We start from the raw sequence: 18,077 nt of genomic DNA, 5'->3' as shown, positions 1-18,077 counted from the left end.
AGCACAAGTATTTGCCTTACCAGATAAAATAATAATATAACACAATGATACTTAACTGTGAATATTCAAATAGATTAATATTGCAAAATAGGACATGGGCCCATACATTAATGGAAATTTGTTTAATGGTAGCACTATCACTGTAGATCAGTGAGGAAAGTATCAAACATTCATATGGACAATTGATTATCCATTTAAAAAATAAAATAAAATGGCTCTCTGTCTCACCTCATACCCAATCGATGTGTGAAAATTAAACTTTAAACATCTTAGAAGAAAATATAAGTGGGTAACTTTATGACATTAGATTAAGAGAAGAATTTCATAAACAGAACACAGAAGGCACAAGTAATAAAGATACATTAATTTGGTTACAACAAAATGAAAACTTCTGTTCATCAAAAGTCTGTTTTAAAAAGTTAGAAATAAAATGTTTCTACTACTGGAAAATTATATTTTCAATTCATATAACCAACAAATGATTAGTATTTAATTTGAAGAACCTACTATAAATCTGTAGAAGGTAAAAACAATAGAAAAATTAGCAAAGGATATATACAAGCAATTCTATAGAAAGAGAAATCCATATGGATTCAATAAAAATATGAAAAAAATTCTCAACTTTCCCAGTAATCAGAGAAATGCAAGTAAAAACTTTGGTAAGATACATTTAATATATATAGGTGATAAAAATTAAAAGTCTGAAAATACCAGAAATTGGCAAGAAAATGGAGCAATGGAAGCTTTTATGTACTGTGACTGTGCTTATAAATGGTAACAACCAGTTTTGATTAAGCAATGTACATTTCCAATAAATCAGGAAAATAATCCTATATATATATATATATATATATATATATATATTACAGAATAAGGCTACATTTTACATCTTCACAAAGAAACCTATATAGACACTTCATAGAAGCATATTTTATAGTGATGGGATCCCATACAATAAAGAACTACAGCCATATTAACATAATTGAATCTCACAAAAGTAACACTTTGAGAAAAAAGTGAAATACAGTGTAATGCATACAACATGCCATCTATACAAAGTTAATAAGCATGCAAAACAATGTTATATATTGTTTATAGATACATATATACTATTTAGAAAAATAAAGAAATGCTTGTAAACAGTAAATATTGATAGTAAGTTAAGGATAATAGTTTTGTTTTTTTTTTCCCCTCTGGAGGGTCCTTGAAGGATGAGGAATGCAATTATATATGAGCATATATCTGGCAATTTTTTTTATACTATTTTACTCCTACAGTAATATATTATGAATAGGAAAAGTCAAATCATAGGTGGTGAGTTTTCGATTAAGAAGCAACATATTTTAATAGTACAATTTTAGCGTCATACATTCAATTAGTGGCAAGTAATGTGGCAAAAATGGAAAATAAACTTGGCCAAGGAAGAGTATATGAAGACAGTAAAACAAAAAGATTGTTAGTGCAAATTAATCAGCTGAGGCATAAAATGTGATATGCTCTGGGCAAAGCTGAGAATCCTTACACGGTAAATAATAGATATGTATGTTATTTAGGTTGGAGCAGATATATGTGGATTTGTGGCTGAAACCACAGAAGAGCTTTGCAGAAGGTGGATGCAACTTGGGGCTTTTTATCCATTTTCCAGAAACCATAATGCTGATGGATATGAGGTAAATACCTCTTGTTCTCCATGTTTCAAAATAAAACATAATTTTAAACTTAAATTTTATCTATAGAAGATCTGGTCTGAAAGTTTGTAGTATAATTCATAAAGAAGAGTTGGAAGTCCTCTTCTCAAGGTCTATAAATATTTTGTATATATAAATGTGATCAAATAAGGAAATCATGAGACGTAGTCATAGCATAAATATTTTATTTAAGCCTGAAGCATATACACGTGTTAAATCACAATATTTTAAGTTAAGGACAAAGCTTTTTGAGTCTGGATTCTTACATTCTAACAATATAAGTTCAGGTAACTTTCATAAAAATATAATATACTATTAAGGATTTCCGGTTTTTCTTTCTTTAAAGATACACAAGAAATTAAAGATACTTGCAAAGCAGTTTGAGGCCATAGTCTTTCTGTAATAGGTAAAACTGTAATGACAGGTGGGGAAAAAATAAAACTAACACTTTTTTTTTTTTTTTTTTGGCTATGTTGGGTCTTTGTTTCTGTGCGAGGGCTCTCTCTAGTTGCAGCAAGTGGGGGCCACTCTTCACTGCGGTGCGCGGGCCTCTCACTATCGCGGCCTTTCTTGTTGCGGAGCACAGGCTCCAGACGCGCAGGCTCAGTAGTCGTGGCTCACGGGCCCAGTTGCTCCGCGGCATGTGGGATCTTCCCAGACCGGGGCTCGAACCCGTGTCCTCTGCATTGGCAGGCAGATTCTCAACCACTGCGCCACCAGGGAAGCCCAAAACTAACATTTTTAAAACATGCATCTGAACTGAGCATTCAGCGTGCAGTGGGCTCTCATAGGTATATTTCTCAAAGGGAATGAGGAAATTAGGTGAAAGCATTAAGTCAATTAAGTACGTGTTGGTTAAAAATTATTCACTGTGCACACACTGGGGCTTAATTCTCTTTGAGAAGAGGGACAACCACTCAGAGCTCAGCCTGGAAGGAAGCATGATAGTACAGAAGTAAAAGATATAAATTGGATATTCGTCACTTCCTAATCTACATAAGTGATGCTTCAAAAAATTTGCGTTCATGGGAGATCCTGATATGAATTACATTATAATTTGTGTTCATTTCTGTCCTCCAAAAAAGCAGATGCCAAGAGACAGTTAGACATGTCAGAGATTTATTGGTGAAGCACTTGTGGTGGATAAAGGAGAAGAAGCAGGAGAAAGTGGAGAGAGCCTTCAGATCACAATTCAGGTCTGAACCAGGTGAAGATGAAGGCAAAGAAGGTTTGATAGGGAGAGTTATATACTACAGCCCAGTTCTAAGGAAATTACGGTCCAGTAGGGAGTCCTCAAGGCAAAGTTGACCACTGGGAGACCCCTGTATCTCCCTGGAATGGGCCTGAATAGTAGTCCCACCTTGCTCATTGATTTCCTGGGAGCAGCCAAAGGGAAACGTGGCTTTGAGGTAAATATGATGGTGAATCTAGGGAAACAGTAGCTGGTTCTCTCAGTTAATTTTGTTACCCATAGCAGGAAACCTAAGCAGGTTTGCTCACATCATTACACCTTGGCTGAGAGTCAGCTAATCTAGCTTGGGCTCAGCAAGGAGGCTGTCCTTCAAGTTGCAAACCTATAGGCTGGCCAGGCAGCTCTGTTCCCTGTATCCCTTGGCTAGCAGACCATTTGGGCTTATTGTTCTAATAGCAATGGCAAGACACAAGGCAGCAAGTCCTCAGGCAAGCACATTTCCAGCCCTTACTTGAAGGTGTCACATGTAGTAAGACTCCATTGGCCAGAGTATGTCATATAGCTGAGCACAAAGCCAAGTGGTGGGGAAGTACAATCCACTGCTAGAGGTAGGTGCAAAGTCACATAGCAAAGGTTGAGGATACAAGGAAGCATGAAAATTGGGGCCAATAATTCAATCTACCACAAGTAATAGAAGAGAAGAATGCTTTGTTAAAATAGTGTCCATCTTCTCTAAGTGTGTATATTTAAAAGGGAAATGTCCACTTTAAAATAAAGTTTAATTAATATATATATCCAAATGAAAACATAAAAGTTAGAAATTCATATCCTCTGATAATGAAATAGGAGTAATCTCAACTTTTTACAAACAAGGTAAAATGTATACATTTTGGTTTTCAAAAATACATTCAATGCTTCTATTTTAATTTTCATTCATGTTTTAACTTTCTTATTTCAATTCCTCTGTTTATGCCACAGCATCAGGATCCAGCATTTTTTGGACCAAATTCTCTTTTGGTTAATTCATCAAGGCACTATTTGAATATTCGCTATACCTTGTTACCTTTCCTGTATACTCTATTTTATAAAGCCCATATGTTTGGAGAAACAGTAGCAAGGCCAGTTCTTCATGAGTGAGTACTGTGTTCAAGAATTTCAGTATCTTTCAAATTGTATTCAGACATATGAAAAATTAATAGAGGTAAATCAAGATGTCAAGTAGATTTCTACTGCTTTTTCTTACATTTATGTAAATAAGTTGATTAACTGTGGAATGATAGTAGTAAATATAATTAATTTGGTGAATTGGACAAGATTAATCTAGAAATGTGAGAATTGTATAGAACTTAAAAGGAAAAATATATGTGGAATAATTTGAGAAATTATATCAATAAGCAATATTAAATATAGAATATTGAAAACATAATCATGTATATATTGTGAAAATCATCTAATTATAGATAGTGTATAGTATAGTTACAAAACAATGAATTGTGCTTGTCTTTGTACTTCTTGACCAAGGCAGAGCCTTTCCTCAAGAAATGACTAAAGATCCTTTCAAATCCAAGTCAAAATGGGAGTTTATAAAGAAAAAAGTGTAAAAGTAGGAAAGTAGAATATGAAATATTCCTGGTACTTTATGAACCTATCTTACAGGAGAAAAATGAATTAAACAGAATAGTTGTTTATTACAGATAAAAAGGAGCCTTATCATATATGATAGATTTTTTTGAGTCCCAAATGAACTAATTTCCTCTCTCCCTCTCTCCCTCTTTTCTCCCCTCTCTCCCTTCCTTTCTACCTTCTTTTTTTGAGTGTCAGATGAACCATAAGGATGTAATAACTATAGATTCAAAATGACATATCAAATAAGTAAAATTAAAGACAATAATTATTCCCAGGGAAAAACTTAAAAGATAAACCAAATGAAGAATTTGGATAAACTTATTTTTTATCTTTGTATTGTAAATATTGTCATTGTTCTTAGGTTTTATGAGGATACTAATAGCTGGATTGAGGACACTCAGTTCTTATGGGGCCCCTCATTACTTATTACCCCTGTCTTGAAACAGGTAGGGTACAATTTTAATAAATTTATATTTTAATGGAAACTTTGTATAATCAAATCCACACTAAATTACAAAACATCCGGGTAATAAATGTTACTCAATAGACTGCTTCAACCTGATAAGTGTTAAATTGAATTCTAAAATGCAGAAGAAATTGTGAAAAATTATAAATATATTAAGTAGATTTATGCTGTTCAACTTCTGGGGAGAAAAAAGTTGTATAAAATTAGTATTCTTCTGAAAAGGAAAGCTTTATTTATGAAATCAAATCAAATCTTATAGTAATAACAAGGAATTCTCATTCAAGTAGACATAGACATTGAAATTTTGCTATATTGTAAATAAAGGTGAACTTGAAAACCAGTGGATCATATGAAAATGTTGAAAAATAGTCGAATGAGTTATATGGTTTTTATCTGTTATTTAAAAGTCTATATGCCATGGAAATATACAGAAATGAATGTGTTCACACTCACAATTACCATGTAGATTACAGCAATACAAATGCATGTATCCATTATTTTAGTTGCCACTTAAATTCATTTCATCTTTGCTTCAGGAATATTTTACATTATAATATCTAAAGCTAGTAAAATAGCCTTTTGATTACTATATATAGAAAATATTGGAGTGTAACAATACAAAGGGAGTTTCTTTTCACCTCACTATGAAAATCCAACTTAACATTTGATGTGATTCTTTTCCATTACATATTGAAGTAAAATATTTATATATATATCTATATATAAATTATCTTGTTTATTTTAGGGAGCAGATACAGTGAGTGCATACATCCCTAATGCTACTTGGTATGATTTTGAAACTGTAAGTAACCTTAATATAATAATAGATCACAAGTACATATTGCTCAAAATCTGTACATGGAAACTTAACTCCAAACACACAGCATATCTTTTTTTCAGTAGTTCTGTTATTATTATAAAAAATAATAATTCCAAATTTTAATAATGTGGAAGAGTCTGTGCGGGTGTACATTTTGTTGCACGTGAGAAAGTATATGTTTTGTTGCACGTGATTAATATGAAGTTATATTCTTTAATGTAAAGAGTTATCCATTTTAAATTGTGGAAATAAAAGGTCAAGAGTAATTTTAAGAAGGAGTAGTAACTTATTTTAATAATTTCCCTATTTTACATATTCATCTTATGGCCGGAAGAATTGAGTATTGAGCTAATCTTAAACATTTGTTTTTATATGGTATATTGTAATGTTTGGGAAAGATTTTCATCTCAATCTTGAAAAGGCAACGTAGCAGGATTCATACACACAACCTATTTTTTTTTAATTGACCAAGACCTTCTGAGAATATTTATTTTAAAGGAAAGTATTTTGTAATGCACTTATGTTTGCTAAGCAGACCCTTTATTTTTATAAGAAATGATTTTTTAAAAATTCTTTCTAGAGACATGGCTAACTTTAAACCAAAACAAAGAATAAAAAATAGTGCTAATTAAGAATATTGTTAATTATTGTAGAAGGGAAATGGATTTCTCTATGTTGATTTTTTTTGTGAAACTAAACTTATTTTTACCCAGATTTCATCAGTAAACTGAAAAAGAGTTTTCTTTAAAAGTTAGAAAATGACATGTTAATATTCACTAAGATGACATGAATTTCTCATAATAAGAATTATTTCTATGTATAATTCTTGTAAAATGGGGTTTAAATTCTTTACAATAATGAAAAAAATATTTTTATCTTCCAAATATTAGGGTGCAAAAAGGCCATGGAAAGGACAACGTGTTAATATGTATCTTCCAGCAGACAAAATAGGATTACATCTTAGAGGAGGTTACATTATCCCCATTCAACAACCTGCTGTAACTACAACAGCAAGGTAAAATGAAAAGGCATTAACTGAAATCTGAAATATAATTCAAGTTTTAATGTTTCACATTTTTATTAAGAATCAAATATTGATATTTAGTTTTTTCACCAGAAGATATTTGATATACGTAAGGACTTCTTACATATAACCATCATGGTTATAAAAAGAAGAATCAAATTATGTATATTACTACAAACTTCTTGATTTAAAAAATAAGCATAGATTAGAAATTTATTTCCTATGCCAAAATGTACTGACATTCTCTAAAGAATATGTATAATTAAAGTTAATTGCTGATTCTTAATAAAAAATGAAATATTAAGTAAGTTATATAATTGATTAAAGTGTCAGTTGTTACATATTTGGATTTTCAATACATAAATGTCACAATGTTTTTCTTTCAGCTAAAACGTTTTAAGTTAATAAATGAGGTAGATATTTCTGTTAAGTAAAGAATAAGATACAAACTAAGTTGTTCAGTAAGAATAAATTTTAGAACTATTTAGAAAAAAAGCAGAAACTTGAAAATTCTGGTACTTTATCTTGCAACATTCATTCTGGGTACATGGACAGAATGTGTCATATTGAATCTATGCATTTCCCCATATTCTACAACACCACAATAGATATCTATTCCTTACTCTGCTGTATTTTCTTCATAACATTAAGAATATCTGGAATTATATTTTTACTTTTTCTTGTATGTAGTGTGCCTACTCCCCGAGACTATAAACCATGAAGGCAGGGACTTGACTTTTCACTGCTTTAGTCCCCAAACCAATAGTAGTGTCAGCCTATTATGGAATAGGCTCCTGATTTTCTCTAAATATTTGTTGAAGGAACAAATTAATGAGTGAATGGATGTGTGTTAGTAACTTAATTATTTTTGTTCTCTAGAATTGATTACTTTCATATTGTAACTGTTTCATGACTATGTTCTCAAAATAATTGGTTATACTCTAGAGCTGTATTGAACAAGAGAAACATACACATTGATGAGTGCATGTTGGAAGGAATATATTCTGTATAGAGTGGTTACCTGGACTGTATAGCCTCATTTTAAGTTTAAAAACCTATAGCAATATATAACAAAAAAATATTCATCATGTTTCATTTCACATGATAGAATTAGCTTCATTTGTAAGACTACTAGAGATTCCACTTAGCATTTAAAATTTTATTTTATAGTGCTTTTCATTGTTTTGTAACCTTGGTACACTGCAATTTAGGGTTAATGTATATGTGGCAAATACATGTTGAAGTGAGCAATCATAAGATATATTTAATTTTGTTGTTTGAATTGAAATATTTTTATACCGTTTCAATTTTGATGGTGTCTTGGCCCCCAAGAAATTCCATATTGTATTTTTTTTTAATTAATTTAATTAATTTATTTATTTTTGGCTGCATTGGGTCTTCGTTGCTGTGCGTGGGCTTTCTCTAGTTGCAGCGAGTGGGGGCTACTCTTCGTTGTGGTGCGTGGGCTTCTCATTGCAGTGGCTTCTCTTGTTTTGGAGCACAGGCTCTAGGAGCACAGGCTTCAGTAGTTGTGGCACGTGGGCTCAGTAATTGTGGCTCATGGGCTCTAGAGAGCAGGCTCTAGAGAGCAGACTCAGTATTTGTGGTGCATGGGCTTTGTTGCTCCGCGGAATGTGGGATCTTCCCAGACCAGGGCTCAAAACTGTCCCCTGCATTGGCAGGCGGATTCTTAACCACTGTGCCACCTGGAAAGCCCTCCATATTGTATTTATTCTTTTCATTTATTTTCTAAGCATATGAATTATTTTTCTCATTGATAAATTACTAATAAGTATAGACATGAATTGTATTAATATCAGTGTTCTCATGTGAATGCAGAACTCCTACAAGCCCCTTATGTTGAAATTGATTTATTTATAGGTTATTTCACTATTATACATTTATTTTTAATCATATATGCACCCAAATTTACTTAACAGCCGAAATAACCCTCTAGGACTTATAGTTGCTTTAGATGAAGATAACACAGCAAAAGGAGACTTTTTCTGGGATGATGGAGAAACTAAAGGTAAGTTTCAAAGTGATAAGCTTTTAAATGTTCATTTTAATGATGGGAAGTTTTGCCTTTATTATATAAAATTGCACAAAAATGTCACAAGTTTTAATTTTTAATTGCTGTTTTTTATCTATCTTAAGATTTTAGGTTACTTTATGAAATTTAACATTGGTATTTAAATTATATTTAATTACAATATTTGGTTTCACCTTTTGGTTTATCATAAAAAGTCTTTGACAAATATAAATATCTTTATTAGATTACTGTATAAAAATTAAAATGGTTAATAAATTCACAGATGTATAACTTGAATCCTATTTTCAACTATCTTATATGATTATAGTGGTTAAAACTAAAGTTTTATTAGTGTAAAAGAAAACCAACATTAAGGCTTTAGTTAACTAATGTAGTGGGGGAGGGATAAATTGGGAATTTATGATTAACAAATACACAATACTATATATATAAATAGATTAACAACAAGGGCCTAATGTATAGCACAGGGAACTATGTTCAATATCTTTTAATGAACTATAATGGACAAGAATCTGAAAAAGTATATATATATATATATATATATGTGTATATATATATATATACATATGTATGTATAACTGAATCACTTTGCTTTACCTGAAACATTGTAAATCAACTATACTTCAATAAAAAAGCTTTAGTTATTTAATGTCAAATTACTTGAGATAAAGATTTTGCCATATAAATGTGTCACAATTTATTTCAATTATTAAATGTCTTTTATTTAATTAGACCCAAATTTGAGAATTCAGTGCACCAAGGGAATAAAAAGAGTCATTTTTGCTAATATTAAATTATGCCATAGAAAATTAATCTCTTTGAATTTACTTAGTTACAATCAGTCTCATAAATTTAAGGTTTTTTAATCTCATTTTTTAATAGAGGGCTCTTAGGTATGTGTTTTATATATGTACGTACAAAAAAATTATAGTTTACCTTCTATTATAGCTCACTACTTTTCAGATATATTAAAGAATGCCCTATATGCCTTTATATATAGTATATGAAACATCCAAATATCTCTAAATTAACTCCGAGAAATAGCCTATGTATTGGTGTGCTCTCTAACAATTTTGAAAATATGGAATCTATGAAAAAAATTCTGTTCTTTTTTTAAGTCTTATCTCCTATGAATATGTAGATTACCACAATATATCTGCTCCACCAGATATATTGTCTTCCCCTTGTCAGTTGATGGTAATTTCATCTCTACAAGATGCCAAAAACTTTAGAGTTCACTCTTGTCTGTCACAACCTAGGAATTTCTCTTGGTTCCACTTTGATCTTGGTTCTCTCATAAACTCCACCATTATCATCACTACTTTTCATTTTAATTACTGCAATAGCTCCCTAACTGGTCTCTAGGTCAATAGCTCTTGTCAATCCCCCTTTTTTACATTCTATTTACCAACCAGCAGATAGAGTAATCCCTTTAAAAGATGATTCAAATCATCACAATTCTGCTCAAAACCTTCTATCAATTCTCCATTTTACTCAATTAAGAGCCACAGTCTTTACCAAGACCTAGAGCATTCACTATGTCCTGTACATTTTACACACACACACACACACACACACACACACACACAAATTGTGCCCTACCATTCTCCATTTCTCATTCTACGCCAGCACACCAGCCTTCTCCCTCTTTCTCAAATACCTTAGAGTCAAACACACTAGGGTAAGCTCTGCCCTGAGAATAGATTCAAAGCATTTACTACATAGAAATTCTGTAAGAGAGGATTCCAGCAGAAGTAAATTGTTTTGTAATCATCAGGTAAAGAATGTTGTTGAGATAATACCTCTATTGGTAGCATGTGGAAACTGATTTTAAGGTTATTCTCATTTCTCAGATTATATAAATATTTCCAAATTCATTCCTTTTTTCTACTTGCAAAAAATTATATTGATAATTTACTTCATATAAAATGGTTAAAAATATGGAGTTATGATTTAATCAGTCATTTAATATGATATCTATATACTGAAGTGTGTTAAAAATTTAAAATCAAAATTTTCTGAGTAATCAATCAAACATAAGACAATAAAACGACCTTCAGTTCGGGTTCTGATTCTATTTTTATTTCCTAGGATTAAAATTTTAAGTAAATTAATGTTATTCAAAGTATTGTGTATAAATCCTAGTATTCCCTTTATATTTTCCACTCTGTTTCTTCCAGATTATTTTAGTTATAATCTTTAGTTTCCTGTTAAAGAAACATGTTTATAAAAAGTTATGTTACATTGTTACATATATGATGCAGAAAATAATTGTTTTCTTCAATTTTTCTCATTAAAGTTTATTTGAAACTTTGTCTCCATATTCACTCATTCTTCAAATAATGAAAAAACATATTGAAAGATACAAACCGAAATCGTGGTGTGCCGTGGCTTCCCAAAATAAACTGAATGTTACATAGTTTACTAAAAAGAGATAAAATATCATTCAAAAAAATAGTTATAATTATATATATTTTACTACAAGTTTTGTGCTCTCTGAATTTCTAGAACTATTTTAGCAGTCTTTGAAAAATCAAACTGGGCAAAGATGCATTCATTACCTTTACTTCCTGGCAAAATAAACTACCAAAATAGTTGCATTTAAAGATAATTAAGAACCTTAATTTAAAATAATAATCTGTTTAATTTGCTTCATTAATAAATAATATCTATTTTTAAAAAATGCCCTATGTTGTCTAACTGTAAAAATAAAACAGAATTTAACATTACATTTTGATCTGATAACTTTTTTTTTCCCCATTTCAGATACCATCCAAAATGGCAACTACATTTTATATACATTTTCAGTTTCTAATGTAAGCATCTCCTTGAACACATACCTAAATATAATACCTTGTTAATGTCTAGATTGTGCCTTTTCTTGGAATGATGTTACATTTCTCTCCAGAAATCAGTGGAAAGAAACAAAATAAATTATTCAATTTAAATTATTAAATTATATATGAATTACCTTGAATTTTCATATTTCAATGTAATAGATGAGTTTCTGTTGATGAAATTGATGCACAGAAATCTTCAGACTTCTTGTAGCACTATGTCTGGTTTAAGCAATATGTCCTGGGAAAATAATCCCAACATATTTGAAAATGTTTTAATATACCAATCACAGCAGTGACTGTCATGGATTTGGGGTGAAAATGAAAAAGCTATGCACAAGATTAAATTTTGAATAATTAGTAGCAATGCTTTTTGTAGAAGTTAGATTTCTTCATATATTCTTTTTTGCCAAAGATAATTTATTCTTCACCAATGAAGAGAATGAGAAGGAATATACATGATTTGCATCATGCATAATTTATCTCTGAAAATAATTTTACAGCATGTATAAAAAACAATTTTAAAGAGTTACTAATAAGTATATTTATATAGGGTACTTTGATGTGAAGAGCTGTTGGAAATGGAGGGACAGATGATTGGTTCTTTTCTTATTATACTATATTATTAAATACCAAATAATGCTATAATTTAATACTAAATAATACTAAATTATTAGTATTATCAGCATAAATAAACTCTAAATTATGTGAGATGTAGAACATTTTCTTAGAATTTTGGCTAATTCCTAAGCTCTCTTGTCTAGAGTTTTTCACTTAACAATTTTCATAAAAATATGTATTGGTTAATTATTTTTATTTAGTAAATACACTATAGTTTATATATTTTTAGAACTATAAGATTTAATCAATATAAATACACTTGTTATTTCTGATTTGTATCCAATAACCTTCTACTTGATATATAATATTATATACTTTTTTCAGAACAAATTAGATATTATATGCACACATTCGTCATACCAGGAAGGAACCACTTTAGCATTTGAGACTATAAAAATCCTTGGGTTGATAGACACTGTTACAGCAGTTTCAGTGATGGAAGATAATCAACCAATGAGAGCTCACTACAATTTCACTTATGATACTTCCAACCAGGTAAATTCAATCTTAAAATATTTTAGTTGTCACATACTCTCATATTTAACATTATATAACCATTCAGGCTCTTGGTTTTGTGATTTTTTTTTCTTCATTACATATCTTTCTTTTCTTTTCCTTTTGTTGGCAATATTCCATTTTAGGTTATCTCAATTTATGTTGAGATATCAACCTTAAGGTGAATTGATACTACTTCTCCCTCTCTACTTAATTTTATCTTGGATGTCACTTATGTATGCCTTTCTAATATTTTTTTTTATACCATTCTCCTACCCTGAACTCTTACCTACTGCACACAATAAAGAATCTAAAAGTTTTACCTTCTCATTTAAGACTTCTTAAGATAATGATTGAATCCATTTCTTCAATTCTCTCTACTTCTTCTTTCATGAACTCCCTTTGTCCTCAATATATCTTGTACTTCTCTTTCAAATTTTTGTTTACAGTCTCCCCTTCTAGTAGTCCCTTTCTTATCCTCGTTCTTGCCTCGTTTAACAAGTGTACTAGAGAGGGAAAAGGAGTAACAGAATTGGGCTCAAATTCCAGCCCTGCAGTCTGTACATTTAAACACAATAGATTAATCTCTCATTATCTCAGCTTCCTCATAGGTAAAATGTCATATTTAATCATAATGTTGCTTCAGGTAAAAAATTAATTATTTAAAATGTTAGACAAAAATAATTTAAAATATGAAAGTGATTTTTATTGGCATTTACTTTTCTACCATTCCTATATTCCTAAATATTAGTAATGTTAGCATAAATTCTAAATTGAGATGTAAGACATTTTCTTAGAGTATTTTTGTCTAGCTTCTAAGCCCTCTGGCCCCGAGTTTTTCACTTAGGAATTTCCATAAAAATATGTATTGGTTAATTATTTTTTATTAGTAAATACACTATAATGTGTATATTCCTAGGACTATAAGAACTAATCAATGTAAATTTAAATAATACAAGCTTATTGAGAACTTTATGCCACTAACAAGGATTATCAAGTGGGCATAATACAAAATTGTTTTATTATATGTTTTTACAATCCCAGTTTATATCTGTTTCTATTTTTATGCTAATGTAAAGATTTACAAAGACACTTGTAGATACATCTTTCTAATTCTCTTGTGCTTGGACACTATCCTTTCACTTTTTTTTCTTTTTGCATAATACCATGTTATCTCCTCTCTAACTTGTCCCTCAAATATTGTAAGCAGTGGATAAAATTAGGAAAATAAATAAATAATATTCCCCTCCTCTGACTCTGGGAGCCTCCAAATCAATCAAAGTAGTCAACATTTTCTTCCCTTTTTCTTCATTGAGGGGACTAATATTTATGTCATACCTGGTATGCCCCAAGCATTATGCTAGGTGTTTTAAATTTCACATATTATTTATTCATTATCCCCATTTTACAGGGGGAGGAAATTGAAGATAAAACAGGGTAGATAATTTCCCCAGATTCATGAGCATTATGTATCAGAACTGAGAATTGAACACATCTGGATTTAAAGATAATGTTTTTCATCAGTATTCTATAATTTCTCATAGTTTTGAGAACTGTCTTGAGATTCTAGCTATTTCAGTGGCATGCCATGTTTTCTCTTTTCTATTCTTTCTTTTAGTATTATATTAAAATTATTAATGATTGATTTGAAGAATTGCTGTGGGGTTGCTGCATTTTAAAAATGTTAAGTATTTTAAAATTGTTCAGTGGTCAGAAATATTCTAATGTTTTCTTTCTCTTCAAAGAATCTACTAATTTACAATCTCATGTTTAACCTTGGAAGAAACTTTACTGTTCAATGGGATCAAACTTTCTTGGAAGCTGAAAAGTTTACTTGTTATCCAGATTCAGACATTGCAACTAAACAACGCTGCGAAGAACGTGGCTGCTTATGGGAAACGGTAATAAGAATTTTAATTATTCATGATATGGCTTTCACATAAATGTTTCAAAGTAAACCGTACATATTATAATTTTAATTCTACAGCATATAAACTAAATTCAGCTAGAGAAGCATTTGGAATTTGAAATTAGGACTTCTAATAGATAATTTATCTTTATCTTAATTAATTCTCCAAAGACATAACTTAGTAAATGCCAGACTAAATGGATGTGTAAGTTGCTTTCCAGGCATTTTGGATAGTGTTACTTTATTTAATAAACTAGAACTCTATTTGTTGCACTCTGTTAGATGTTAGTTGTGGCTGACTAGCTTAATTGAGCAAGGTGTTATTCCAGTAGGGAGTAGTCTTTCAAAAGCATTGTCTCAAGTTATTAAAATTTCTGAAATTGATTGATGGGCTGTATCTGTTCCACTAAGAGGTGACAATTTCTGCCAGTAATTTTGGTCAAACTTTCAAGAACAGGGCTTCCCTGGTGGTGCAGTGGTTAGGAATCCGCCTGCCAATGCAGGGCACATGGGTTCGAGCTCTGGCCCGGGAAGATCCCACATGCCGTGGAGTAGCTAGGCCCGTGAGCCACAACTGCTTATCCTGCACTCTAGAGCCCGCGAGCCACAACTACTGAGCCTACGTGCCACAACTACTGGGGCCTGCGCACCTAGATCCTGTGCTCTGCAACGGGAGAGGCCACAGCAATGAGAAGCCTGCGCACCACAAGGAAGAGTAGCTCCTGCTCACCGCAACTAGAGAAAGCCCACTCACAGCAACAAAGATCCAATGCAGCCAAAAATAAATAAATAAAATAAATTAATTAAAAAAAAAAAAACTTTCAACAACAATGATGGTCATTGATAGTAGACTTTTTTACAGAAAGGGATATGGGAAGAGTCCCCTCTTGTTACACTCGTTTTATTTTTTAAATTCTGAACTTTTGGTTACATCATTGGGTTTTGTCAGCAAAAAAAGAAATTATTTCATATAATCAATAAATTAAATGCATGTGTTATAACACTGAGAAGAGTCTAGACATATCTGCCAGCAACTTCCCAGAAATGTTTGCACTTATATGAGGGAATATATAGAATCTCTGCCACCAGAGAAATGACCCTCATTCCTCTCCATTGCTTGATAAAGTAGCATAATCTTTACCATTAGGAAAGTTTATGGAAGAATTGAAGAAAAGAAGTGAGGAGGAGAAAAGATAATGAAATCAATAAAAGCCAAATAGTGAAGTATCTTTCCAATATGCCTCCAAAATCTTCTTTTTAAATTGCAGCTCTTCATTCAAATCCATACCCATTCTCCACTGCATTCAGTGCGTGGCCACTTACTCTCATTATCACCTGAAACTAACACAACCTTGTTAATCAACTATACTCCAATATAAAAGTTTAAAAAATGAATATAAATGATGGGTACTAAAGCTCCAATAACTTCTAATAAGAAAATGTGAAAACTTTATTTTTCCCATTGCTATTACTATTAGTATTCAACACCTTATAGATTGTTAGGTCAAACAAGTGAAGCTTTAACATTAGAAGTCCATTAAATATGATGATTTAGAAAATTTATGTTTCTTTAGACCATCCTGTTTATTCGTTGATTCATTTAACAAATACTTGAGAACTACTATGTTCTAGACACTGTTCTAGATGAACAAAATTAACAAAACCCTCTTCCCTGATAGAGTTTATATTCTAGTGTGAGAAAACAAACAGATAACCTAAAAAATTATGTTTTATGTTAGATAAGTATTATGGAGAACAATAAAGCAGAAAAGGAGAAGGGGGAGTGGAGAATGACAGTGGTGTTACTTTAATGATTGTACACAAAGGTTTCTTTGAGAAGGTGGCGTTTGTTAAAAGTGTTGAAAGAAAGAAAGGAAGGAATAATATTCCAGAAAGAAAATACATCAACCTGAAGTACATCTGAAGTAAGAATTTACCTGGTATAGTCCACAAACAGCAAGGAGGCCATCGTGTCTGAAACAGAATGAGTGAACGGAAGAACAGCAGAAGATGAAATTATAGACTTATGGGAACAAATAATGTAGATCAATTACTTAGACCATTTTTAGGATTATGATTTTTACTCCGAGATAGAATACTTCTGGAGAGTTTTGAAAAGATGAATGAGAAGATTAAATTTCCATCTTAATAGGACCATAATGGCTTCTGTGTTGAGAACAGACTGTTAGAAGAATAAGGCAGGGAGACCAGGAAAGAGGCTGTTACAGTAATCAAAATAAAATATTGGTAGATTAAGCCACAGTGGTAATGGTAGAATTAGTAATAAGTGTTTGACTTTTCTGCATATTTTTAAGATAAAGCCAAAAAGGGTTGTTCCTTGATTGGATCTAGAATATGAGAGAAGAGTAAAAATGACTTCAAGTTAGTGGTTTAAACAGCTGGAAAAAAGAAAGTTGATAGTAACAAAGATTGACAAAACTGTGCGGAAACGAACATGGATGGGAAGAGTTAAGATTTAGACAAATTAAGGTTGAGGTACTCTACTCAATACAAATCCAAGTGCAGTTTTCCAATTGTGAGATGTAAACTAATGAAATTGAAAATTTTATATCATTGGTAAGATCTAAAATTTAGAGTCAGCATATATACAGTGTTTAAAACCATGTGATGAGAGGACATCATCAAAGGAATGAACTTGAAGAGAAAAGAGAAAAGGTCAAAAACTAAACCCTGAATCATCCAACATTTAAACTCAGGGAAATAATAAGGAACCAGAAAAGAGACTGAGAGCGAATTGTAAAAGAATTAGGTTGAAAACAAAGAAAATGTTGCTTCCTGTCAGCCAAGTGAACAAGGCGTTTCAAGACAGAAAATTATCAACTGTGCAAATTATACTTATAAATCAGTAAAATAAGAACTAGAAACTGAAGTATGGATTTGGCAGCATGGAAGTCTTTGGTAACTATTACAAGAGAAATACTGATGGAGTGCTGGGAGGTAAAGCCTGGTCAGAGTGAGAATGAGATTCCAGTAAGAATGAAGAGACAAATTAGAGATAGTGAATATGGCGAACCTTTTATATTTTGCTCTAAGGAAAGCATAAAAAAATAGAGCAGTAATTGGAGAAATGAGTGAGGTGACAGTTTCTTTTAAGATGGGAGAAATCAGATTGGTTTATACCATTGAGAATAACCTATAATAAGTGGAATATTAGTGATGCAGGACAGAGAATTGAGAATTGCAGGAGAAATGTCTTCGTTGGTAAGGAGGCGTGGGATTGGGTGCACGAATGAAATGATTCACCTTAGATAGAAGCGTAGACCATACATATTTTGTAACAGAAGGTAAAGAGGTGGGTGGGTAGTTGTGGTGTTTCGTTCTGATT

General features: G+C 31.4%; 1 protein-coding gene across 1 annotated transcript in view; it reads left to right on the top strand.

Moving 5' to 3' along the window:
* SI (sucrase-isomaltase) overlaps positions 1-18,077 on the top strand; it is a 98,400-nt gene that overhangs the window by 39,356 nt on the left and 40,967 nt on the right. The window contains exons 16-24 of the mRNA XM_068547390.1: positions 1,554-1,670; positions 3,859-4,013; positions 4,868-4,952; positions 5,718-5,774; positions 6,683-6,807; positions 8,757-8,845; positions 11,636-11,685; positions 12,652-12,822; positions 14,568-14,723. Coding sequence (XP_068403491.1) covers positions 1,554-1,670; positions 3,859-4,013; positions 4,868-4,952; positions 5,718-5,774; positions 6,683-6,807; positions 8,757-8,845; positions 11,636-11,685; positions 12,652-12,822; positions 14,568-14,723 — 1,005 coding nt within the window. The remainder of the gene's footprint in view (positions 1-1,553; positions 1,671-3,858; positions 4,014-4,867; positions 4,953-5,717; positions 5,775-6,682; positions 6,808-8,756; positions 8,846-11,635; positions 11,686-12,651; positions 12,823-14,567; positions 14,724-18,077) is intronic.

Source organism: Eschrichtius robustus, chromosome 6 (genome assembly GCF_028021215.1).
Source record: "Eschrichtius robustus isolate mEscRob2 chromosome 6, mEscRob2.pri, whole genome shotgun sequence".
Classification (NCBI taxonomy): domain Eukaryota; kingdom Metazoa; phylum Chordata; class Mammalia; order Artiodactyla; family Eschrichtiidae; genus Eschrichtius; species Eschrichtius robustus.
Note: the sequence above shows the minus strand (reverse complement) of the source record. Positions and strands in the feature narration are given on the sequence as shown.